Source organism: Nomascus leucogenys, chromosome 22a (assembly GCF_006542625.1).
Source record: "Nomascus leucogenys isolate Asia chromosome 22a, Asia_NLE_v1, whole genome shotgun sequence".
In the NCBI taxonomy this organism is placed as follows: Eukaryota; Metazoa; Chordata; class Mammalia; order Primates; family Hylobatidae; genus Nomascus; species Nomascus leucogenys.
In genome coordinates, this window is record NC_044402.1 from 92,203,419 (window position 1) to 92,219,925 (window position 16,507).

The 16,507-nt window shown below is 39.8% G+C and overlaps 1 protein-coding gene across 1 annotated transcript; it reads right to left on the reverse strand.

Annotated features, from left to right (window-relative positions):
* Nucleotides 1-2,140: 2,140 nt before the first annotated feature.
* On the reverse strand, nt 2,141-15,076 carry CAVIN2 (caveolae associated protein 2). Its single transcript, XM_003253870.4, has 2 exons — nt 14,278-15,076; nt 2,141-4,536 (listed from the first exon to the last, which is right to left on the reverse strand). The coding sequence occupies exons 1-2, from the start codon at nt 14,758-14,760 to the stop codon at nt 3,742-3,744; spliced, it is 1,278 nt and encodes a 425-aa protein (XP_003253918.1). The 5' UTR covers nt 14,761-15,076; the 3' UTR covers nt 2,141-3,741.
* Nucleotides 15,077-16,507: the final 1,431 nt, after the last annotated feature.

A 16,507-nucleotide genomic window follows, 5' to 3' on the forward strand; every position in this document is an offset into this window, starting at 1 on the left:
TAAATTATAACATGAAGGGAGAAATCTTAGAGTAGTTAAGAACTCAGGAGTCCTTTCTCCATTCCATCTTACTAGTTGGATTCAGTAAACTTCAAAATTCTCTGCTTTTAAAATGGAGGTAAAAATCATACCTTCCAAATACGATTTTATATGATTAAATGAGATAATGCTTGTATCTAACATGTGATAGGTACACAGTATTGCTGGCATTGGAGTGCTCAGCAGGTATAAAGTAGGTTGTCAAAAATATTGGTTTCTTCCCTCTTTCTTGGGTCTCACTGCTTTGGTGCTAAAAATTTTAGCAAATAGGAGGAACTGAAGATTGCTTTGCTCAATAAATATTTAACAAATTGCTTTTTACAGTGAAAAGTGTATATATGTATGAAAATCAAGCTGCTTAGTTTAAAGGTGTGACTTCTTAACTAGGGCAGTTTATGTGGAGGGTTAAAAATAATTTTAGAGTTTCAAATACTGCAGGATAATGTAATGGTTAAAACAAAAATAAGAAAATATCTTTAATAATGCAAGTTACTGCCTGTTCCCTTTAGGGATGAGTTCCTGGCTACAGAAGTCTTTATCTAGACATCCAGATCAAGCAGAATACAAAGGTCATAATGCCAATTTCATCTGAAACTTGTTTTGCAGTGCTTGAGTCTTAGTTTTTAGGAAAAGACTTGTGGTTGCTATGGAACTGTTAATAATGATTGCTGCCTGTACCTCAATTCTTCATACTCCCAATCTTCAATATAAAATCACTTAGATTTGGGCTCCAGGGCAGTAAACAAACCTTTGAGCAGGAATTAACTGGACTTGGGCATTAGTGTCTTAATGTAGGAAATGACTTTCATTATAACCTTTACTTATACTGGCAGTTGGGCTATGTTGAGGTTTCCTAATAGTGGGCTTAATCGCATTAGTGTCAAACTTTGCTCTTCTGGGTGAGCACTGCTAAAAGCAGAAACATTTTGGGTTTTCATCAGACAATAAATATCAGAAGTCCTTGTTTTGTATAGAACTAGTCTTAGTGAGGGTCTTTTGTTTTCACATTTAAAAAGAACCAGTAATTCAGCCACATACTGGATTCCTAAGCAGAAAGAAGAAAATATTCCTGTTGAAATACATATCTATTTACTTTTAAATCTCACAGAAAAATGACTTCTTTTTTGCTATATTTCTGTGAGATTTGTGACCCATGTAATAGATGCTTCTTACTCCTGAATTATATTTGTAAGATATGGATCTCAGTCCTTATTAAAGTATAACTGATCTTTGGGGAAAACTAATCCAGTTCTTGAGCTCCAGGCATAGAAAGTTAGGGATGGGTTGTTGGATGGGTGGGGAGAAGACGTATCTAATTTGGGGACGTTGCTGCCTCACCAGTTTGCAAATAACTCAAGAATAATACAGAATAAATCGCTTAAATTTCCACAACTGTTTCTCTCTCTAATCCCTACAGTGTGTGATTTTCAACAATTATCTGGCCTTATTCTCTGTTTTATTGCTTAGGCTTTTAATGCTTCAAATGTGGAACACAGAATAAATGTGATTGCCAGCGAAACTTTAAAAAAATGCTCAAGTGCAGTTTTCAGCTGACATACAGCTAGTTTATAGGAACAAATGAAAAACACATTTTGAAAAGGAAATGTAAACATTACATTAGGTCTGGGTCCCCCAACTTCTCAGCTGCAGGAAGTAACAACAACTCCATAAAGGTTAAACAGGCTTGCTTTGGGCCCTGAGTAAAATTAAGTCTCCTACCAACTCTATGGCACTGCAGAAGACAAAGGATTATCTGTGTGAATAAATTGAATTTACAGGTCAATATATTCACGTTTGCAGGACTATTTAAGGTATTAGAAGTTCTGATATAATACAAGAAAAATGCAGATGTAACTATCAAACTCATCAAGCGGCTGCAATAAATTCAGATACTCTCCAGGGCTGGCAAGGTGATGTCAAAAAAGTTAAACTTGAGGAATGAGACTTAGATTTCTAAATGAGATTGGTTGGGGGAAGCAGAGTTAATAGGGGAAATCAAGACCGAAACAATCAACATTACTGCTACGTTTGGAGGAGAGTTTAAAAATCAATTCTTTCTGCTTGTTCTAAAACTGTTCTGCCAAAACAACTGACATTGTTACATGCTTTTTATTTTTTGGTTTATTTAATCTTCTTTAACACAGCCATTGTTGGTTCAACAATCCAATATTTGAGGTTACATTATTGCAAAAATAAGGACATAGCTGAATAGGTTATGCCATCAATACGTTTGTTAATCCTATCCCTTTTATTAAAGACAAAGCATAGTTTGTTAATATTGTCTTGGATTAACTCTATTTGTAAGGTTACTTATAGTGGTGCATACTAAAGGCAGGGGATTTGCTCCCTGGGCCAATTGTCTTTAAACTATAATTTAAGAAATCATTAGCATTTTGTAATTAAAAACAGATGAAGCAATATTTTAGTACAATGTTAGGCGGCAGTTAAAATTACCCTGTCTGAATATACGTGTACATATACATAAAACACTGGCATGCTTTAAGAAGTTAAGAAACATTAATATTCTGTGAAATTACTATATAAATAAAATCCAATCTGGAATGAAATTCCCATTATGTACAAAAAAGAAAAAATAGAATCTTTCACTTCCAAAACCTATAGATTTTAGCATCTTATAAGCCTAGATCACATCATATGGAATGTAAGGGTTAGTTTAAATTTGAAGAGCATTAAAGAATAGTATAAGTTTCCACAAAACAGTATATATTAATTGTATTTTGAAGATTTATATTCGTTCCAATGTTAACAACATCCTTTTGAACTTCCTTAAAGAAATATTTGTAATGTCTTTTATTTATTAAGAAATACAGCTTTAACACTATAAAATGTTTATTATTTAAAAATATTAGAAAATAAAAATATTTTGAAGATGACATGTTATTCCAGGATATATGAACTTCTTTAGTATTGTTATTTAAAGAGTGAAATAGTTAAGCTACTATTGTAAATGTTTTACTTTCAAGCACATACATTTTTTTCTCTGTTTTCATTCTTTTCGGCATTCTTTTTTTCCTGTTTCTCTCATTTTCCAAATTTTCTTTCTTATTTTTTGAACAGTCCTGACTTTACTACGTATCTTACATTAGCTGACTTTTATAATCTCTTCATTTTTCCTTCGTTTGCAATAAAACAATGGTTTCTATTAAGTAAACAACCAACTGAGCATCTCTTTTTACCTTTTGTAGATGCTTTCTTCTTAAAACATATAGTTACATGTTTAGCTTACATATTTATGTATATTATATATAAACACTTAAAGAATAATAATTAGATTCACAGAGTACGGTGGAAATGGAATATATTACTGGTACACTATTCAGCAAGCTTATGGAATGACAAAAAGGAATGAATCACTTTTCATAACTAGTATCTTAATTATCCTCTGTTTTTTTCTGACTAAGGCAAATAGATTAGCATTTTTCAACTGCTCAGTTTCTTCTTCAATCTTGGAGACATTCTACAGAGATAGAACCTAACAGCAGATTAAAAGTGGAGTCCGTGACAGGTCGCTTTCATGGTAAAGCCTGGTCTCGTGTGTCTTACTATGACTATGTGGTCAACGATTACTGCCTGGACAGGAACGCAGGAGTGGGTGGGTCGTGCTGGAGATGTGCAGGAGTTTGTTCTTCAGCCCTGGCTGCCTGCTTGAGCACAGCACAGGATGGCACAGTGGCTCTAAGCTCAGGAGGTCTGATGCACCTGGAGCACGGCGGGCTGCACGGGGTCCTCATCGGAGCACTCCGCCTCCTCGGGTGTTAGCGCATAGCTACCCTCATAGCGCACCTTCTGTGCCTGTTCCAGGGCCACTGACTCCTCCTCTTCATCTTCCACAATAGTCAAGTCGATGTTGCTGTCCATCCCCGAGTTACTCCCCCTGGAGGTCGCCTTCTCAGCAGCCTCCTCTGCAATTTCCCCTTCCACCAGGGCGCTGGCGAGGGACGCTTCGGAAAGAGCCTCTGCAAAGGACTCCTCTTCCTGGTCATTTGGCATCTGCTCACTGCTAGGCAGGTCTTCTGACTTGGTCTCATTTTCTGCATGGCTTTCTCCCTCTCGGACTTTCTTCCGCCCGAAAGTGAGGGGAGAAACCTTGAAGGGGGAGCTTTTTCCTGAGGATATTTTCTGGTGATTTGACGTGAGAGATTTCTTAATCTTCTCTCTCCTCTCTACAGATACGATCTTTGTCCCCAGCTTGTTCATCTTTTTCTCGATGTTCTGGCGAGAAAATGCTTTCTTAAGGCTATCCACTTTCTTGAGGCTGGATCTTTTTATTTTCTCTGCCCTACTTTCTTCCACCTTTTCCTCGGCACTGTCTTCCAGGGCCTCCTCATCGTGGGGCAAATCATCATCTGACGAGAGGTCCACGGTGTGCAGGGTTTCCTCCAGGGATTTGTTTTCATCCGGAAGCTCCTCCTTCCCTTCCACGGCGCCGGAAACAGGCTCTTTCACAAACACACTGGCAGGGATCTCATTTTCCTCCTGAAAAGACAGACAATGTAGGTTTCATGTTAATAACATATTTCACAAAGAGTCCTGAGCTGCTGTAATACGTGTGTCTGTTTTGGGGACACGGTGGTGATAAAAAACAAATGTTTGTGGCTTGAGTTTTCTAGAATAGGAAGAGTTAATTCTAAACTCGTCAAGTCATTCTCTTTAGGCTGGATAAGGCCAAGGGCAGCCTGTTGGGAATATCAGGAGGACAACCGGCAGAAACTCTATCAGTGACAGGCAGAGGGGAAGTGGGCAGTGACTGAGATAGACCAGGAAGCTGCTTAGATAACGGAGCTAAAGAACGTTACTGTGCTGTGAACCCAGAGGCCCTCTCTCTCCTATCCTCTTTTGAGGTCAGAGGGCTTGGGCCTGCCAAAATCCCACTGCAGAAGAGCCTGAAGATCAAGTTGGCAGATAAAAGATAGGGCAAGGGTGAGAACTGAGAAGTCTTCAAGTACCAGACACACATAAAGCCTTGACTGGGTTCCCTCTCCAACTAGAAGTCAGAAGTAAAGGTAGGGCCAGCCTTAGTATCTGTTCAAAGGTGCACACTAATTTTGCTGAGGACATCATTTTAGAGTGAGAGAAGCAAGGACTAGGCTTCCTGGGGGTGCACTCAGGAAGCCTGCTGGTTTAGAATATCCTTTGGGGAGTTAATAAGGGGAGGTGAGCTCTTAGGGTTATTTTTAGAGTAGTGAGGGGAAATTATGCTGCCAGCCATAGTTTATCAATTCTCTAGCGTTACACAGAGCTTCTTTGGGCAAGAATACTTTGGCCCTCACTTCCAGCGAAGAGTGAGGAGAGAAGCACAGAAAGCTGCCCCCTTCACCGTTGCCAGCACTCTCCTCCAGCTGCCGGGCACAAAGGCAAAGATGGCTCCTCTTGGCTCTCAAGGAACAGCACCTGAACACTCACCCCTAGAGTGGAAGGGGGATGGTGTTGCAACATTGCTCACTGGGGAGTTTTTGAATGCAGACAGACTCGGGTTACACAGCTAAAGAACTCTTGATTTTTAAATATTTTTCTTTGAATACTGGAAAAGGAGAGCCAGTCAGCAAAATGTCTTCACATCTTTTTTGAAAGAAATGGCACAGTAGTGAATGTGTGGCCAGAGGCCTGAGTCTCAGTCTTTGCTGTACTACTGAATAGCAGGACAGCTTTCAGCAAATAACTTAATCTCCTTGGGTCTCAGTTTCTTCCACATATGAACAAGAGATTTGACCTAGATTAGCAGCTTTCATACTGCACTCCCAGGGGCATCAGGGGTTCTGCTGGAATGCCAGAGGGGGGCAAGGCTTTAGACCCCCCTGCCACCTCTCCTGCAACCAGAGCCTCAGGATTGCCTGATTATATCTAAGGCTGTTCAGTAAACTTTCAGTTTGAAAAATAACTGGATTTAGTGGATTTTAAAGTCTACTTGGGACTTAAACGTCATACAAAGTTTATGTTAATGGAAAGAACTTCCCTTCTTGTTTTGTAATTTTGATTGACTGAAAAGGTGAAAACGTGCTTTAAGAGTGTCACTTTATATTTGATACAAAGACTAAATAAAGTTTAGATATTATACAGAAACTTAAAAAAACCCTCTCCTTGTTAACAACTGAATAGTAGAATTATGATATTCCTTGAAAAATACAACCCTGTGTCTCCCCTTATATACACTATACAGAGTCCTTTCCATAAATTGGTTAGAAACAAAGGATAATGTCTTGTGTCGAGGCAAAAAGCAGAAAAGTCCAGTTAAATAGAATTCTCGTTAGAGTGACGATATCATATATTGTGTTTCCCAAAACTCTCTCCACACTCTGCCATTTTGAATGTCATGGAAAGTGTCCAGGCCATAGTAAAAGACAAAGTAAATAAATAAATAAAAGGAGCATGGGACTGCCACAAGCTATGTAGAACATGGCCTTTTACAAGCACTGCTTTCCCGTGTTTCAAGTTGAGGTTGCCTCTAGTTCCCCGGAGTGTACTCCCCATGAGGGCAGGGATTTTTGTCTCTTGTCCATGCTGTGTCCCAGCACCTAGAGCTCAACAGCTGCTTGTTAAATGAGTGCATGTTGGGTGAGGTGGCTTTCTAATAAAGCCCTGAGAGTGGCTGGAATGGAGATTGCCCCTCTTTTGGGCAGGCTTGAGGACTATAAAAGAACAAGTTTAGCTCTGTGTCTAGAAGGAAGTTTGCTGACTGCTGGTGCCATTGGGAAATCAAGAGAACCTAAGTCCCAATGGGGGCAATGATCTCCATTTTTAAGGAAGGATTTTCTTCGCAGTGGATGGGTGTTACTAAAAGAGGGTTAGACAACTGAAATAGCTAAGGCTTGGATGCTTAGTCTGGAAGCAAAATTACTTCTGGGGTTTGACAAGAGGGTTGAGAAGGTTTGACAGGAGTTGCTTACAGGAAAGGAAGAAACCAAGAGATCAGTGAAATGTCATTAAAAGTCCTCAGTGAGGAAAGCAGAAATTCAGGCAGAAAACTGTAAAAATAATCCTTGGCTACCAGAGAAGAGGTACATTTTTTATAGTATAATCTCTCAGGGTAATCAAAGGTAGTAAGTTGTATAATTCCCTTTCTTTAATCCCAACAAAAGGTAGGCATGTTAACTGAACTTCTAAAGGAATTAAACTAATAATATTACAGTTTTTCCTTAAATATACATTTTATCATTACAAAAGCATAGTTGCTGTTGAGTTTTAGACTCTTTCGATTCTTTTATCATGTATCTTTTGAGGACAGCTTTGAGGAAAGTTATTATAAGGTGAATCATATGTGATCTGTGGTAGATACACACTGTGTATATGAATGGGTATTGAGGGAAGGTAGGAAACCCAATTGAACTCTTTTGTAAAATGCCAGGGAAATTATATGAGAGCTTTTTTGATGCCAGCTATAAAAATAAACCCAGCAGGAACAGAGATAATCCAGAATGAGTTGGATGTGTCTTTATGCAACTGGAAACAAGTGAGATATGTCTTCTTGGCTAACCGCTATGCTTCTGCTGTCAGTTTAATTACACAAACAGGATTTAATGTTCTGTATATTGAACAGTGTTTATTTTGTGGCTTCTGATGGCATCTACTCTGAAGGTAATCCCTTTCTTTTCACACAAAAATCTGTGAATGTCCAAGCACATGTAGCTCTTACCTTTCCATAATGTTTGTTTGGAAGCAGAAAAATACTGATACTTTTCAAAATTTCTATTCTATAGTAAAACATATCAGTGGTGTTTGACAGTGAAGTAACTCTTATGGTGGTGGAAACTCAGTCTAAACTTCAGATAATGGATGCTGGATAACTGCCCTCTCCTGAGGTGCCTAATCTCACCTGCACACATGCCCTGTGCTCAAGCTCCCCCACACACCTCGTGGAAACACTTGATATTTCATATGCCTATAAGCAAGGTGACGCTTCTGCCTTCAGCCTCCTGTTGTAAGGTTTCTGATTTGCTTTCTCTTACAGGTTGCAAGACTGATGACGATTTCAATTCTGTCACATCCTCAATTCTGTCACTGCTTCCCTGCCCTAGTTACTTATAGGTCTACTTAGAGTTCGTAGCTCCTGAAAATGGCACTAGGAATCCCTTGTGGGCTGCACTGCTTCCTTCGGTAGTTCTGCCCAGTAGAGGCTCCCAGGAGAGCTGATTATTTACCCTTTGTTTTCAAAAAGGTCCTCAGCTCCCCTGATGCAGGTGTTCCCGGTTCTGACCTTTCACAAGAACACTTAGGAGTTTTTCAAAGGAAGGGGAATAAAACAGCACACTTCAAACATATATGATTGATATGCTCACAGCATAAAAATGAATGGAAAGAACTGAAAAAGTAGCATTTCTCCTTGTACTTCAGCTTGTTTGCTGTTCATATCGATCCTAGTGAACTAATAGTCCTATTTGTATCAACACAGACAAACTTGCTAACATGCTGGACACTTCTTGGTTTGAAGCTCATGGAAGCAAATCTTCTGTGTACATACATATCTAAATACCTAGATATGCACACTTTAACAGAAAAGAAGACTCTATGACTCTCCTTAGAAAGGAAATCATAGTAAGTCACTTAAAAGCTTGAATAAGGAGAGAAAAAAACAACAGTTTCCTTTCCTGTCACTAACTCATCATTCCTGCTGGTAGAAGAAAATAACAAAGGGTGTCATATTCCCACTGGGATGCGGTAGCATCCTGGAGGGATATGAAGACCATAAATTTGTGTCCATGGAATGTTTTATCCAATAATCTCTAAATACTAGTTATTAAAATGAAATTGTGCCCACCTGACATTCTGATTTATAGGTCTCTTTGACACATTGATGGTTTTCTCCGATTTGTGTTTCTGAGGTATGGATTGCCAAGTGGATACAGTCATCGATTAGAACTGCACCCCTAAGGCAGCTGTCGGTGGAATCAGCAAGTCATAAGAATAAAATGCATTAGTTATAATCCCTGAGCAGTCTTTCACATGCTGGAGGATTTAAAAGTTTCATTATTTTTCAGTGTTATCAAGGGTTCAATTCTTTTTTAAGACACACTGGTTAGGTGTTCTTTGTTACAAATAAAAAACACAAAACAAAACCAAACGAAAAAACCAAATCACACTGAATTATTTAAAAGCTGATGTAGAAAACCCAGTAAACATGAACTTTACCAAGGCGGGATTATAGTGTTTGTTTTTACTCATTTTGCAATTCAATTCTATAATCTCTATTATTAATAATAAAATGAAACCTTGCTAGTCACTGTTTCTTAGGGCCTCTGTTTCTTTGACACAAAATGAAGTTAAACTGAACGATTATTAAGGTGCTTTCCAGCTCTAACATATTTGATTCTGTGATGTTAACATAAACCCCACAAAAAGAATTAACAAATTACAGAGTCGATTCCATAGTGTACTGATACCAAATGTGTTTTGTTTTATGTAAGAATCAAAACTATAGGACCTGCGTGGCATTGGAGAACATTTTTCATTCATTCAGTTCAAACAGATGTAGATTACAAAGCAGTGGAAGGGGCAGCATTTACTTGGAAGGGCTGCATCTGAAAGAGTCTAGTTTGTTTTACATGAGAGTATGCAATGATTCTTTCTAAAAGATACCAACAATAATCAGTTATTCACTTAAAGTGCCTGGGGCAGTGCTCACATCCAATACATGTAAATAATAACAATAAGAACTAATATTTTGTTTATCTTATAAAGTAAAAGGGCACTGGATAAGTAACACATCAAAACTAATATCCCATATGGGGACATTGTAGCCTGATAGAAACATGGCGACTTGTCATATAAAGGCGTCTTTTATTACCTATATCCTCATTTCTTCCAGGTCTGTACTAATGTAATAGTCTTCAAAGCAGTGACTTTGGATAAAGTACAGGCTTTTTAAAAATCAATTTAAAAATGGTCTGAAGATGTTACACTTTTAGCGTCTTTCTAAAATTCTGACCTTATCAAAGGAACCCAAAGGATGAAGATTTGAACACATTTATAGGCTCCATTCTCCAGAAATGTATCCACTGCAAATAGCTAACCTTTCTACTTTTTTCACCCAATTTCCCAATTTTATGTGGATGAAAGTGTAAGCTGTCCAAGAGTACTCTCATTTTGTTCCCTGGATTTGAAATAATCTCCCAACTGCTTTTTCAAATAATCATTACTAGAACCTTAAGAGGACGTTAAGAGGCTACTGCATCCTCAGGGCCAGTTACCTGTGAAATTCTAGTCTCTTAAATCAAAAGAGAAAATTTCCTCGTAAGTGTAGAGTCACTGATTTTCTGTACAAATTCTATTTTTTCTTTTAGTAAATGATCGCCGTGCTTAGAAGCAAAGTCTCAGTCTTTCTTTAGCATTTGCTTTTTGATCAGCAATGCCTATGAGTCTTATTTTATTTATGCTGGGTCATGTCACAGTATTTTGAATTCAAATATTGATCTGAAGCTATTACAAAAAAGTTTAAAAGAGAAAACTGCTGAATTTAACTAGAATTTTAAAATTTATTTTATTGCTGAAAGAGAGATGAATGTTTCTTCAGTTTTAGACACTACTGGTCATAATTTCAAGTAATTGCTAAGAAATTAGATGCTTAACAGCTACAACAATGTTGTAACACTTAGTACAGACTTAAATAAATAATGACATGTTTTAAGTAGGACAAATTAAGGACAAAGTTTGGAACTTTAAAAATGCAATTATGGCCAGGCATGGTGGCTCACGCCTGTAATCCCAGCACTTTGGGAGACTGAGGCGGATGGATCACCTGATGTCAGGAGTTCAAGACCAGCCTGACCAACATGGTGAAATCCTGTCTCCGTTAAAAATACAAAAATGAGCTAGGCGTGGTGGTGGGGGCCTGTAATCCCAGCTACTTGGGAGGCTGAGGCAGGAGAATCGCTTGAACCCAGGAGGTGGAGGTTGTAGTGAGTTGAGATTCCACCATTGCACTCCAGCCTGGGCAACAGAGCAAGACTCCATCTCAAAAAAAAAAAAAAAATGTGTAAGTATCTTCAACCACTAACCAAAACAGACCTGTAGATTTCGGCGGGCTCGACAGGACTCCACAAACTAAAAATGTACTCTTCTCAACGGTACCGTACCAAATATGCTCAGGTCATGGGATAGATTTTCCTTTCTCACTCTCTTATTTTTACATAATTTTTTGTCTTAAACTAGAAACAGTAGATTTAATAAGGGGAAGTCTGGCACAGGGTTCAGATGGTCTGAAAATGACAAATTACCTAAAGACACTGAGTAACACCTGGTACATATTTGCCCTCCACACTCTCCACAGGTCTAGGAAATAGTCCCCTTATGCTACACTGTGAAGATTATGCTGTGAGTGGAGGGTTCATTCAGAGTAGGTCTTTTGGGAAGAGTCCTTTGCTTTCATGGATATGAGATATGATGTTGATTTCAACATGGCAGTAGTTATACAATACATGGTTCTCTGTGTGTAGTGGAGCTGTTTTAAGATCCTGGGTAAGGTGAGGTCAGTTTTTACCCAAGGACCACATTTCTAACCAAGCAAAAGTGTAGGCTTCTTTCTGAGCAAATGAATTTCAGATCCACTCAGTAATATCTTCTATTCATTGAGCACTTATACCATGCCAGTCCCTGCTAACTATTTTAAATGTTATTTCTTTCATTCCTCACTCTATGAGAGAGATAGGAGGGAAGAAACATTAGTGTTTGAGAGCACATGCTTTGAAATCAATTAAACATGAGTTTGAATCCCAGTTTCATCACTTGCTTACTAACTAGCTTCAGACAAGCCATAAACATTTTCGAATCTCAACATCCTCATCTGTAAATTCGGGATAAATGAGATAAGATGCTTACCAATGTATGCTGGGTTTATTAAGTGCTTGATTTTTTTTGCTCTTATTAATATCATCAGTGTATAGATGAGGAAACAGGTTTGGAGAAGCTACAAACTGTGCCCAATATCACATATTTAGCAAGTGGTAGAACTAGGATTTGAACTACTGTTTGTGTGACTCCAAAATTTATCTTCTGAACTACTATACTGCACCGCTCTCTAATACAAATTATTATTTTATCCATTGGCATAATTACTACTCTGGGGAAACTGCTACTTTTAGAAGGAACAAGAGAGTCCACTGAGGGACTGTGCTTGCATTTGTTTTTTACAAAACAATCATCTAGTGATGCCTTGAGAGTTGAGAATTCTAATATCCTTTAGGCTAATAAAGGATCTTACACGGATTAAGAAAGGTCCAGTCACTTGCCTCTAGTTTCCTGCCTCCTAAAATGCTCTTTAAAGGTGTCCTTGGGGATTGTTTTCTAAAGGGCCCAGAATGGAGTCCGAGCACATTGCTGTGGATATTCTTAGCTTCCAGTTTGGTCTTGGGCACCCCTGTTTCAGCTTTTACTCACTATATGGAGAATTTCTACCATTTCTGGCTGCAATTTCACACCTGTCAATTCAATGTGACAAAACAGGAGAACACGTCAGGCCCTCACAACAGCATATGCCTTTAAGTTCCCAAGCAGTTTTTTTTAATGTCAGATTTATAATTCTCCTGAATTTGTACTAGCATATCCTCTCCATCCCTCCCCCCAACATCTGCAGAACATCCGTGACAAAACAAAACAAAACAAAACAAAACCCAATCCTGACAAACTGTGACTTTCCTCTACAAGATAAATACTTTTTTCCTCCTCCTTAACTAAGGGATGGGACAAGAGATAATTTGCCTGATTCATACTGGAAGCAGGAAAATTTCCTTTGGTGTCTCAGACTTGAACAGGTCTGTACATGTTTGGTTTTGTTTGGAGATGAGTATTTAATTTAGAAATGCCTTGAGAGCTGAGATTTCTAATATCTCTTAGGCTAATAAAGTAAGGATCTCATATGGCTTAAGAAAGGCCCAGTTACGGTATCTCTTTTCAATTCATCTGGTGCATGAAAAGCTACTGCATTCGCATTAAAAGCTGGAAAGTTTTCAGCTGCAAAAGCCTGCAAGGTAGAAGAGGACATAGGCTCCCTAAACCTTTACAATACTCAAGTGCAATTTGAGGAGGACAAAAAAGCAGTGAGATGAATCTTTCCTTTTATGGGGGTAGGAAGGCTTAGGTTCTAACTTGGCAGAGCAGATTCATTTTGAAAAAGAAGCCTCCCTCGGTTTAAATCCTAATTTCTAAATCTCTCTTGGGAGATGAAGGCTTTCCCTGTGTGCCTTTCACAATCAAACTGTTGGTTATAGCCTCTCCCCTCCATGGCTTTGAAATCCTCTCCTATTCATATGGTCACAACGAGACAGCCCTGGAGCGAGGATGGCAATCGCTTCCTGGGCTCTGTGCTGGCTGGATTCCACTGGGCGGAAGGGCTTCCAGCATTAGGCAGGGCTGCCCTGGGATTCACAAATGCCCACCACTTGGCGGAACAACAGCCCCACGCAATCTCCCTGTCCCCAGATAGCCTCTTGCTACATTAATTGCATCATTGATGCATTACAAAAAATTAAGTGGCCTTTTTATTCTAAGGCAACCGTTTGAGGGAGAAACATTTAAGACTAGCCTTTGTGACTATAACTGATAACGCTCCTTTTATTTTACTTAAAAGTTCTGGTCTCTCTGAACAAGGAGAGGCATATCTAGTGTCTTTGTACTCTCTTTTTCTAGTGCATTTGCTAGAAAAGAACTCCACAAGATTGCTTTGCCCAGAAAAAGTCTTAAAAGAACAAGGCTAACTCTAATGGAATCAATCCTCTATTTGATTGATCCCCAGAACATTGGTAGCCTTTGTATAAAGGGATAGTTTGACTTTTTGGTTAAAAAAACAACAAAATACCTCACATGATCACTTCATTTCCACAAAGGGTTAATGAACAACCACTGAATTAATTTGCCCTGTCCAGCTAACAGCTGCAGCCAGAGACCTAAGCTCCTAATGCAAAGAGACAAATGAATTTGACTAGGGTGCACGCACCTGCACATCTTCCCAACCTGTACAGAGTGCATCCAGGTGCTCCCTGACAAATGACCCAGGGCCTACTAAGCCCGCGGACATCTTCTTTGGATTAGTCTGCAGTGACCTGGGAAATTCCCACCCCTGTGTGCAGATTTCATATTTGCTCGCTGCAGGCAGACAGGGGACAGTGCCTTGTATGTGTGATCCCTGACAGGCAGGACAAATGTAAAAATGGCTGTGAGAGCCAGGATGAGTGAGATCAAGAACGATGAGGAGTTCCAGCCCGCCTGTAAGGAGGCATAGGGGGCACTGACCTGGAAGATGAGCACTTTGAAATGGTTGCGTCGGAGGAGCTGGGCGTGGTTGTTCTCCAGCCGCTTCACCTGTGCGCACTGCCTGTCCATGCGCTCTTTGACCGCGCGCGTGTGGGCGCTGACCTTGCGGGACTTCTCCAGCAGCTTGCTCACCGTGTTGCTGGTGGAGGCCTGGTACTTGGAGAGCTTGGTGAGGTCATTCTGGATGCCCTTCACGGAGCCCTCCAAACTGATCTGTCGCTGCTCCATCTTGTGCTGGTTCTCCTGCACAGCGTCTAGCATGTTCACCAGCTTGTCCAGGAGCGTGAGTACCGTGACGGCGTTCACCTGCGCGTTGTCCCGGATGGCCTCCTCCGTGTTCCCCAGGTTCAGGCTGGGGCTCGGTGTGGAGGAAGGCATCGGGCTGGGGCTCGAGGGCTTTTCCTGCCGCATGTCAGACCCAGGGTGCTGGAACTTTTCGGCCTGTGCAGCGTCCTCTCCCATGGCTAGGCAGGTGAGAACGTTCTTTCTCTCTGGAAGCTGCTTATTGCTCGGGTGAGAAGTTGTGGTGGTGAGGGTGTAGGATGAGGCCCGCTGGTTGGAGCTCAGAGCACCACTCTCTAGGACTGGCAGAGGTTCAGACAGGCAACAACTGGCTATGCTGATCAGGGGAACTGCATTCCAGCTGCTCTTAAAGGCCCTACTCCACCCAGTGGGAGGAGAAGTTTACAGAACTGAGAACCACTCAGGGTTCAGAAGCATGCACACACTTCCTAACCGCGTTCTGGGCACAGGACACTTTGTTGCAGGTTTAGCTTTTCTTTCCTGCTCCCCTTCCCTTTCAATGTCATATTTCAATCATGACTTCATCAAGAGGCGGAGAAAAACATGCTCACTTGGCCCAGCTCCACAGCTTCCAATTGACTAAAGCTAGTAAACTTTTCTCTGGCTGCTACGCTACAGCTGCGACAGGGTGCCTGTTTCTTTTTCCTGGATACAAGTTATTGTAACGGAAAGTATTGTTTGCATTTGCCCTAGAATTGACTGATGGGTTGCAGAACACCGGGTGCCCTACTGGGAGGCATAGAGTTTAAAGGGTACTGCAGCCAAGTTTGCATTATTAGTTTCTCATTTGCAAAGGAATGGGACTAACTCTGATAATGATAAGGAAAACAGCTCAGTTCTTATTACTCTTGCAGTTGCGGATACAAAATAAGTTAAAAGAGATTGAACTTCAGGGATATTTAAAAAAAGTAATGCTGCTGTTATGACTGTTGTGTAATATATGGAAACTTTTTGAATGACCACATTTAAAAAATGATTGCTTTTTTCAAGAAGTGAGACTGAGAGAGGAAAAATAAAATGTGGTCTTTTTAAGAACCTACCATGATGATTTGTTTTAACTAACTTTGAGTTGGTGAGGAGAGACTTTCTCAAATGCCCATCTCTGCAAGGCATTTATTGACACGTGCCCAGAAGTGTCTGTTGCAGGCCAAGTTGGAGTTTCTCAAGTGGTTCTAATGTTTGACATTTAAAAATTCCTGCTCAGTGATGTGGCACACCTGTTCTCAAATGTGACCCTCCTCAGCTGAACCCTTGGGATGTGGGGCTTATTTCCTAAAATGGCTTTATATGCTTGAGTTGATTTTAAACGTATCCAGCCTTTGAAAGTGCTTTCAGCAGGAAGTTTGTAATAGGCCTTCTATGAACAATTTTGAGAAGAACAAATGCCATTTCATACCAGGTCAGGGATTGATAATGGAACAATGCCATTTGTCAATAGTAACACCTACATGTAAGCCAATCAATCGGCAGGCCATTGGTTATCACGTTGGTTGAATCTCTGCCTTCTGCTATATGCATGAAGCACTATCCAGAAGACATTGGCAAAGCACGATCGAGACCCTGCTCTCAATGAGTATAGCTGCCAGTTAGGAAGATGAACTAAAGATATTTACAGAGGCCTTCAATTTCTTCAGATAATTGGTACCACCAAAACCCACTTAAAGCAAATGCTTTAAAAATAGAGACCAAAAAAGGTGAAAAGAAGGTTTGGTTGAGATGTTATCTTTTAAAAAAGTAAGAACATTATTAAAATTAATTTCCCTTATATTTAATAAAATTTAGTTGGTCAAAAATGTGTTAAATATTAGAATAAAGGATGAATCAAGTGTTGATTTTAAGAAGCATAATTTTCTAACAAAATTATATGGTATCATGACATGACGTCCTTTTGCATTTGACTTTTGTG